The sequence below is a fragment of the Watersipora subatra genome, chromosome 8, assembly GCF_963576615.1.
Source record: "Watersipora subatra chromosome 8, tzWatSuba1.1, whole genome shotgun sequence".
In the NCBI taxonomy this organism is placed as follows: domain Eukaryota; kingdom Metazoa; phylum Bryozoa; class Gymnolaemata; order Cheilostomatida; family Watersiporidae; genus Watersipora; species Watersipora subatra.
This window is the reverse complement of record NC_088715.1, coordinates 41,108,394-41,118,527: the sequence shown is the minus strand read 5'-3', so window position 1 is coordinate 41,118,527 and position 10,134 is coordinate 41,108,394. Positions and strand designations below refer to the sequence as shown.

The 10,134-nt window shown below is 36.1% G+C and overlaps 1 protein-coding gene across 1 annotated transcript; it reads right to left on the bottom strand.

Moving 5' to 3' along the window:
- Window positions 1-3,016: 3,016 nt before the first annotated feature.
- Window positions 3,017-9,820, bottom strand: LOC137402569 (putative uncharacterized protein DDB_G0294196). The gene is made up of 4 exons (XM_068089071.1): window positions 9,563-9,820; window positions 8,765-8,980; window positions 7,743-7,850; window positions 3,017-3,226 (listed from the first exon to the last, which is right to left on the bottom strand). Exons 1-4 carry the CDS (start codon window positions 9,818-9,820, stop codon window positions 3,017-3,019), a joined length of 792 nt encoding a protein of 263 aa, XP_067945172.1.
- Window positions 9,821-10,134: the final 314 nt, after the last annotated feature.

Sequence of the window (10,134 nt, the reverse complement as noted above, 5' to 3'; positions counted from 1 at the left end):
GATCAAACACTTTATTTAATCTTTGATAATCAACACAGATGCGTTTAGATCCATCAGGCTTAGGAACAACTACGATCGGCGTGGAATAAGAAGACTGTGATTTCTGGATGATCCCTAGAGTGTTCATTTCATCTAGGTCTTTTTGTAGCTGCTCCCCTCAAGGCGTATGGTACCAGATATGGTTTCTGTTTAATCGGTTTCTCACTCGTAAGATTTATTTTATGCTCTATTATACTTGTACTACCAGGTATATCATTGGAGACTTCTTTGAATTGGCTCACAATTTGATATGCTTCTTCTTTCTCCGATGTGCTGAGTTGATCCCTATAATTGACTGCGTTTGCACATTCGCGATTTAACGTAGGAATAACGTCTTCATATTGGTCTGACGAGGAATTCTTGCTAGAAAAGTCGGCATTTGTAATCCTGGCGCACAACGCATAATCTGCCTTATCGTCAGCTTGATCATAGTATTTCTTAGCAGGTTAGCGTGAAAGGATTTCTTTTTTCCCTCCATAATACGGATCAAATAGTTGTTAGAACCGTGATTAGATTTTATGATGGATTAAGGTCCTTTCCACTGCATCAACAGCTTGCTAGAGTGAGTAGGTAACAAAACGAGGACCTTATCTTTCTTTTGGAATTTCCTGTCCTTTGCATGTTTGTCAAAGCATAGCTTATTTTTGTGCTGAGACTTTTTTAACGAAAATTGAGCTAAATTGATCACATCATCTAGCTTCTTTCTTAGCTCCAACACATATTTGTATGTAGTCATAATTTCTTCATCTTGATTCTCTCCCGACCATAGCTGTTTTAGGATTGACATGGGTCCTTTAACAGCTCATCCATATAGAAGTTCAAACGATGAAAAGCCTGTTGCTTCTTGAGGAACCTCCCTATATGCAAACAATGCCGCGTTGATAAAACGGTTTCATTGTTTAGGATTGTTGGCACACAGCCTCTTCAGCATAGTTTTCAAAGTCCCAATAAATTGTTCTACGAGTTCATTGCACATTGAATGACAGGGTGTTGTCGTTAGCTGCTGAACTTGAAGAAGACGAGATACTTCTTTCATGAGATCTGAGGCAAACTGTGTGCCCATGTCACTTAGGATTTCCTTGGGTATTCCCAGTCTGCTGAACATGTCAAGAAGTGCTTCGGAGACTGCTTCTGTTGAAATGTTTTTTAATGGTATAGCCTCTGGGTATCGGGTCGCATAATCGACTAAGGTTAGTATACATCGGTGTCCGGATTCACTTGCTGGAATGATGGGTTCGACCAAATCGACAGCAACTTTTTAAAGGGTGTATCAATGAGTGGCATTGGGGCTAGCTTAGATTGAGAAACATTTCCTTTTTTGATTGTTCGTTGGCAAATATCCCAAGACTTGAAAAATCACATTGTGTCGCCATGCATTCTTGGCCAGTAAAACTGTGTCTGTATTCTGTTAATTGTTTTCTATACTCCAAGATGTCTGGCTAATGGTCCTTCATGCGCCATCTGTAAAACTTTACTCCTCAAGCATTGTGGCACCATTACTTTAGCTATCGCTTCCCCATTGTTGTAGCTTGGATGCCGAGAGATTCGGTACAAATGTCCACTCCTGGTAGCAAATGAAATGACCTGATCACCTTTGTTGATGGGATCTATTGTCTAGTATTTGTTCATCACTGCATCTTCCTTATGCATTTTAATAAGTTCTCGGTGAGTTACGTCGACCTCCTTGACAGGTTTACCAATTTATAGTGGTGACAACAGCTTTTTAATCAACTTTTTTGTGATCTAGTGTTGACAGCTGCTTGTTCTGACCAGTCTTTATCAGAATTGTTGCAACATCGAGCTCCTGGAATGTTACCAATCAGAAGTGGGTAGAGTGGATCTTTAAGTGTGAGTGCTTTAGTTTTTCCACTGTAATAAGGAGAATTGATTTCGATCACTACTTTCGATGCTTTTATAACACTTTTGTCTGCTATCTTTATCCATTGATGTCGCCCATTTTGTTGGTTTTTTTCAATCAATGCTTCCTTGATAATTATTGTTGAGCAACTAGTGTCTCGCAGTACTTCTACTAGCTTCCCATTGACTATCCCTTTGACTGGTTGAACGCCTCATTGCTCTGTGAAGCTCAGGTCAGAACAGCATGCCACGGGTGCATACCTTTTCCCATCTAAGGTGATAACATTTTCCTCTTGTTGCTGGTTGTCTTCTTACTGGATTGCTGCTGCCCGCTGCTTATATCTTGGCTCGAAGGTTTTTCTTTTACACTCTTCTAAACTATGCCTCTCTCTTTTACAAAAAGTACACTGTGCTCAGTCAGTGTTCTTTTGGTTAGTGCAATTGCTAGCTAAATGTGTAGATGATTGGCAGCAAAAATATATCTTCTCTGTTGTCAGTGTTTCCTGTTCTCGTTTCTCCTGATAGAATTTTATTTTATGCGCATGTAGAAAATACTCTGCTGTTTCTGCTAGCCTGGCAAAATCATTGTTGAGGTTTTTTCCTGCTCACTGAGATGACAAGCTAGCTCCTTTGGACAGGCTCGGATAAACTGTTCTCTAACCACAAGATTTCTAGCACTTTTCCAATCTTTTACTGTTTCTGCCATTTCGAAATACTTGTAATAGTAAGTTAGGATCCGTACCAGTAGTTGACTAAGACTTTCATCTTGTAGGGGCCGAACTGTGCAAAATTTTATTCTGCATTCATCTTTTGTTAGGTCATACCTCTTCATCAGTTGTTTTTTTCAAAATGTCATAATCTTGAGCACCCATTTCATTCAACTGTGAGTATACTTCCAGTGCAGCTCCAGATAGCAAAGCACTGAGATACGTTGCTCAGTCCTTTTTATTCCAGGCTTGATTTGTTGCAAATCTCTCAAACCGCTGTAAGTAGCTCTCAATAGTGTATTTTCTGTCTACAAACACTGGCAGCTTCGAGAGCCTTCTGGTAGATTCGGTTGATGCGGTTGAATTGAGTCCTGGTGAGTGTGAACGTAATTGTTTATTAAACTCGGCTTTTTTTAATTCAAGGTCGTGATGTGACTCAATTTTCCGTAGCTCAATTTGTCTATTTTTCTCTCTTTCTTCTGCTTCTCGCTGTTTTTCTCTTTCTTCTGCTTCTCGCTGTATTTTCTTTCTTCTGCTTCTTGCTGTTTCTCTCTTTCTTCTGCTTTTCGTTGTTTCTCTCTTTCTTCTGCTTCTTGCTGTTTCTCTCTTTCTTCTGCTTTTATCTTCAGTTTTTAAAGTTCTCTATTTTTTCCCGCTGGAGCTCTAGTTAATCTTTAATGAAGTTTTGGAGTAGCGCTGCTTCATATCCCGTTTCTTTTCAAAGTTTGATAAGCTCTAACAAGCTCACCATCTTGAGTTCAGGTCAGTTGTAGTAATTTCTAATTTCTTCAGAATAGCTTTGGCAAAGGTAAAACGATTCCAATTGTAATGATTCGTAGATCATTGGATGTAATACCCACCGATGAGATCACCTACTAGACCCCTGGTTCTCAGAATAATTCTGGCTAAGGTAGATGATCTCGGACAAGCCCCCAAATATGTCACATGGTAGATGTAGTGACACCCCGAGTTCTTATATATGACCCCTTGTGCGGGTCTATCAAGAGAAGATTCAAACTTTTCGTTAGACGTTGTTGCTATTGCAAGTGAATAACAAATGCATTAAGCCAGCAGCATGCCAGCCCTTATATACTGAAAACATTAATCCAGTAATTTCCAGAAAACAGCATTATTAGTTGGTTGCTAAAAATAGAATATGGCGTAATAACTGAGAAAGTGAACTGTGTAAATAAAGAAATAGCATGACTCAACGATAGTTTGCGTAATACTACATCAGCCATTTAGCTATTGCACAATGCAACATCGGCTATTCAACGATTGCGCAACATGCATGTTCAAAGTCAGCAGTCTGATGCAGATTATATTGACACACAGGAATTAGTAAAAAAATAAATTTTAAATGTCATTCAATAAATTTAGATTGATTTATTGACTGCAACATTTTATACTCATTGAATTTTATTAAAATTAAATCTCTTTAAACTTAATAGTGAATATGGTGGTAATTTCTATACATCAACTAAGCAACATATTTTTTTCTTGGATCAGTTTAAAATTAATGTACTATAACAACGGTGTAGGCTACCCGATACCATACGCTACTGGTGCAACTAACATATGCCATTGTGATTAGGTCTTTAAAAATAATGTTACCTATTATAGTAAAAGAAGGTAAAAGTTACCAAAAGCTTTGCAAAGAGCAGGAAGGCAAAAACAACAGTCAACAGTGTTGTGATTATTATTACAATATAGCTGAAGGGAAGAAACAGGCTAAGAGAGATGAAGTATGCAAAATGGTGTACTATATTCCGGTAATTTAGTAAACATTAGGTGTCACGTCACGCTGGGCTATCAAGTTCATTAGTTTCTTATGATTATCGTCAAATAATTATGACAAAATCGTCAATGTATCATGAGCCAACAAGTCAATTTTAAATTTTTTATAAGTTTAAGGTAGATGAGATGTTATATTATGACATACTGAAATTTAAAAGAACTTTAAAAAGACTTCCAAAATTTTACGCAAAAGCCTAGTTATACAAAATTTCACCTATATTGCAATAGGTTTGCCACTAGTTGCAGTAATATTTAATTAGTTAAGCCAGCATTTTGGCATCTGCACTAGTCAACCCTCTCTTCTGCATATTGCAATAAATTTTCAGTTAGTTATAGCACCTGACAATCTCTGACAGCTAACTTAATAAACTTGAAACTAGAAAACCTAAAATTTGGAATCCAAATCTGCCCAGAAAACTGTCAGTCATTGGTTCAAATTTCAATGTGCAAGCAATAATGAAAACTCAGGCAATTATCAAGCATTGGAAAAAATAATTGCTATAAATGAAATACTAACTGTTAAAAAATTTGTACACTAGTATCAATTACTGTCCACTATAATATCTTATGATACCGATATAGAAACTAGCAAAGAATATAATAATAAAGAATTGTGCAGGTTGAAAAGCAAAGACAAATGAATCTTCATAAATTTTACCATTTCGTAGACGGTACATAACCGGAGACAACAGAACTGGTCAATATATTATGCAAGACTTTCTCACGTCTTGATATACCAGTCACTCAAAGATTAGCCAGTGTTCAATGTTCACCAATGAGCAAAATCGGTTGCTTGTAAAGATGAAGCTAGCGCAACTTTACTGTTTCAAGTTAATTGTTGAAATTCTTAAAATTTTACATATTTTCAGCCATTTTTTAATCATAACTTAAATAGTTACTCTAAATTCTTAAATAGTCAGAGATAACAAGTAAGGCTGTGATTATTAGAGGATATATAGTTGGCTGTCAGAGATAACAAGTAAGGCTGTGATTATTAGAGGATATATGGTTGGCTGTCAGAGATAACAAGAAAGGCTGTGATTATTAGAGGATATATGGTTGGCTGTCAGAGGTAACAAGTAAGGCTGTGGTTATTAGAAGATATATGGTTGGCTGTCAGAGATAACCAGTAAGGCTGTGATTATTAGAGGATATATGGTTGGCTGTCAGAGATAACAAGTAAGGCTGTGATTATTAGAGGATATATGGTTGGCTGTCAGAGGTAACCAGTAAGGCTGTGATTATTAGAGGATATATGGTTGGCTGTCAGAGATAACAAGTAAGGCTGTGATTATTAGAGGATATACGGTTGGCTGTCAGAGATAACAAGTAAGACTGTGATTATTAGAGGATATATGGTTGGCTGTCGGAGATAACAAGTAAGGCTGTGATTATTAGAGGATATATGGTTGGCTGTCAGAGATAACAAGAAAGGCTGTGATTATTAGAGGATATATGGTTGGCTGTCAGAGGTAACAAGTAAGGCTGTGGTTATTAGAGGATATATGGTTGGCTGTCAGAGATAACCAGTAAGGCTGTGATTATTAGAGGATATATGGTTGGCTGTCAGAGATAACAAGTAAGGCTGTGATTATTAGAGGATATATGGTTGGCTGTCAGAGATAACAAGTAAGGCTGTGATTATTAGAGGATATATGGTTGGCTGTCAGAGATAACAAGTAAGGCTGTGATTATTAGAGGATATATGGTTGGCTGTCAGAGATAACAAGTAAGGCTGTGATTATTAGAGGATATATGGTTGGCTGTGAGAGATAACAAGTAAGGCTGTGATTATTAGAGGATATATAGTTGGCTGACTTTCCAATAACTCTCTTCTGTCTAATACTAATGTTTGCAGATCCAAGTAATTATTATATAATGATATGGTTAGTCAAATATTTTAGTTCTTATAAAAACCATTTAATAAATAAGGTGAATCTATTTATAAGAAACAGTTTCATAATAAGTAGAATTTTAGAGTTGTTTTTTGCAACATAATCTTTTGCAATGACGCGCATTTTTGTCATCAACGTGCCAGCTTTGAAATACATTTAGCGTATGTTCGATTGATTGGCTTTTTAATAGTTCATTTACTGCAACCTCAACTTTCTATTTTAGCAATATGCTAAAATTTTATTTGCTACTCTATGCAAAGATATCTATAAAAAACTATTTAGCACCAAATAAGACAGGCAATACCTTCAAATCTTAGAGTTACAGGTAGTGTAAATAAAAAGATTTACTTTTTATTGTTAAATCATGGTATGATCCAACATGTACTAAATATAACATATATACAATTACATATATATATATATATATATATAACATATATTATCCAATATATATATGCAATTCAATAAACCTAATTTGCTCCTGACGTAGAAAGCTATTGCATTAAAACTCCTAAACAATTATTGCAAGATAGGATATTGTGTTGTATAAAACTAAATAAAAACCATGTCTTAAAAAAAATTATATCCAAATTAAGGTGAGTCGGTTTATAAAAAATGTTTTATTATAGGTAGAAGCTTAAATCTTTTTCTATTTGTTGAAACTAATCTCCTCGTAATGACACACACTTTTGCCATCAATGTGCTAGATTTTCAGCTAGCTAGCTAGGTAGCAGATTCAGCTAGCTAGGTAGCAGATTCAGCTAGCTAAAGAAGGTGTTTCAATAAAAAACACTCAACTGAAGGTAATGGCAAACCACAGTTAAAACCTGCCAAGAACGGTCATGGTTATAGTAGTCCAGTGCATGTGATGCTGAATTGTTAAATTTTTTTTAGTTTAGGAAAGCAAAAGCAGTGCAGGATTTGACTGTTCCAAAAGATAGCTGTAATGTATGTCTTTAGAAATTCATTTTGTCGGAATGGCCAACCTTGCCAATACTCAATCAGCGTCAAATTTATTGGCAGCGACATTTGCCATTTACACATGTACTGTGTGCGTGGCAGTCTAAGGTGACCTAAAAGCTTTTAAACAACTATTTAACTTTGTTTTATATATAAGGTGATTATATCAATGTATTTCATACCTAGTCCCTGAACTATTACACAAGTGAATAGATGCATTATGCTATTAAATGTATCTTCTACAGACACAAGGAAGACAACTTCAACAAATAATTGTGGTTTTTATTGAGATTTGATAAATAACAATACATACATATTGATAACTTCATAATAGAATTTAGCTTTCATCTTCCTCATCATCATCCTCTTCCACACCTCAGTTAGTGCATTCTGTATTGGTGCAGCCACAAAGGTCGCAGCATGGTAAGTTGGCCATCTTACATGAGCATCTTTGACGGCAGCCATTTTTGTCGCACTTGCAATGTACCATCTTCAGAACTTGTGGTGGTATGACAGGTTTCTGATACCAAGTTATTTCTAGTGTGTCTTCTTTAGTCATGTGCCAGCCATTACCTTGAGGTGGAGGAATGTTGAGCTTAAAAGAAATAAAGTCTATATAAGTGCGATGTTAATTCATACCATAAACAGCAATGGCATTATATCAAATTGTTAGTCAAGCTTGTGAAAGCTCTTTATTAGCAGTCATAGGGTGTGTAGATGTTAGCAGGATAATAATGAAGCCATGTTGAAGAAGAATTATATAACACAAATCAACTGTTTTTTCTACTAAGATTACATTGCACGTATAGGTTTATGTTTGAGTTATTTCCCCCTGCCAAAAAATTATGATCCTTAACCATATTAAAGAGTCTCAAGTTGAGATTTATTAATAATCTAGTTCAGCGCCACTATGTTTGGGGTTGTTGTTTTGCCTCAAACTACAACTGAAATAGATTGTCAATCTCTATAGCGGAAGGCAACACAAATCACAACATATACCATGCACCTTTTATACCTATTATTCTGCACACTCTATACATGCCACATCATCTTTCCTGCGTAATCTGTTAAATAAAATCATGCTTTGCAGTGTTGAGTGTTTCACATGACAAACAAATATCAAAGATAGAATACCTGTTCACACAGAGACTATAAAGCACTAACAACAATAATATTCTTTAAAAAAAATAGAATAGGAAATTTACCTCTCGGCGTCATATACATATTATTTATCATAGCAGGATTTATGGTATTTCAGCTCTCGAGCGACAGCACCACTCCAGCTAAACTCCCGCAAAGTACGTTCATCTCCAAGAATCTCTGCACAGTCCTGGAGTTTACTTTTTAAAAATAGCACAACCAATAGCACAACTCAAACATATACCATAAATCACAGGTTACCTTTAGTAGGTCAAAATCGGATGATATCGCCATAATAATACTATGCTATCAAACCAACTAGATCAAATCAGCAATCACAGGTTATTTAAACATTCTTCACTGACTTACCTGCAGTTTTGGACTGGGTTTTTTTCGGAGTTTATCAATAGTAGTGGTTATACATCCAGTCTTGCTCTTGCGTTCCTTCTGACACAGAATACATACTGGAGGTAAGATTGGTCGGTGGTTTGCCACTCTTTTTCTCTTAGCAGGCCTAGGTGTCTCCCCTATACGCTCATTTTCCAATTGAGATTCATTAATATTGACAGCTGGGCCTGTCTCTGGCTGTGGTGATATTACGCAAAATGTGCAAGCTTACTTTCATTTTTGCAAAGAATATGTTTATATTATGATGGAATGAAAGGCTGGGGTGGCGGGTTCTCAACCAGGTAACTTAATAACACTCAGTCAGACCATTTTACACATACACACTAGACTTTTGTGTACTCTGCGTAAAATAGTTGCATATCATATCTACATAAGCCTTAACCCTTTTGCGATACTGACGCTTGTTGGCAGAGCGACTATTATGTCACCACGCGAACGTTTTTTATAAACTGATTTCTGGTTAGCGTATTGTCAATTTTTTACCAATAGTAAACTACGATAGATTGGTTTCTGCTAGCAACAAAAATAAGCCGTTTTGAGAAACAAAAACGATCGTTTTTGTAATAGTGAATGAACGAAAAATCCGAAATAAAAATGTATTTAAACAAAATTGGGAATTCTGTTTGTAGCTTGTTTGTGCTTTTGCTTCTGCTTTCTGAATGTTTTCCCAGAGTGACACAACTTTATTTACTCTCATGGCGTCTTCCAAAGGCTATAAGCAAAGGAGATTGTTGTTTGAGATAGTATTACTCAACTCACTTCAGTTCTCCTTTGAGCTGATTGTAATGTGTTCTTGTGAGTGAAATGGCTGTAGCATTTCTCATGGCAGCTGATAGTGATATCTTGAGAGGTGTTGGTAGTGGTAGAAGATGATGATGCTCCTAGTCCCTTAGAAGATCGTTTCAAATAGAGTCTGGATAAACTCCTTTGTGGCTCAAGATAATAGTTAATATATTGCTGAGCATATGAGTCAGCAGTGCCGAGCCGCTTTGATGATAAAACAATCACAGTTGTCATTTTCTGATTTCAGACAGTGAAAAGCACATGAGGTAGCAGCCTTTTTCTCCATTTCAACTTGCAAACATGCATGCGACTTACGCACTACTTTCTTTAATAATAACAAACCGGATTACTCATAGTAAAGCGCATTGTTTAACATGGCGTAGTAATTATAAAATCATGACTGCGCGTTGTGAAATAGTGCAACTGTATTTTGTAACATTTTTACTGGAAATGGCAAGTTTTCAAATTCCAAGAACTTTATTTTAGTTAATTTATGTTACATTAATTATTTTAAAATAATCAAAAAAACTTCTGCCGACTGTTTTCTG

Bases quoted from the DNA above. Each gene is read 5' to 3' on its own strand.
- LOC137402569 (XM_068089071.1), bottom strand. From the start codon at position 9,820: ATGACAACTGTGATTGTTTTATCATCAAAGCGGCTCGGCACTGCTGAC. The intron at 8,981-9,562 runs GTGAGTTGAGTA...ATATCACCACAG, and splicing joins CAGCTCAAAGGAGAACTGAA to CCAGAGACAGGCCCAGCTGT. The intron at 7,851-8,764 runs GTAAGTCAGTGA...ATTTCTTTTAAG, and splicing joins AACCCAGTCCAAAACTGCAG to CTCAACATTCCTCCACCTCA.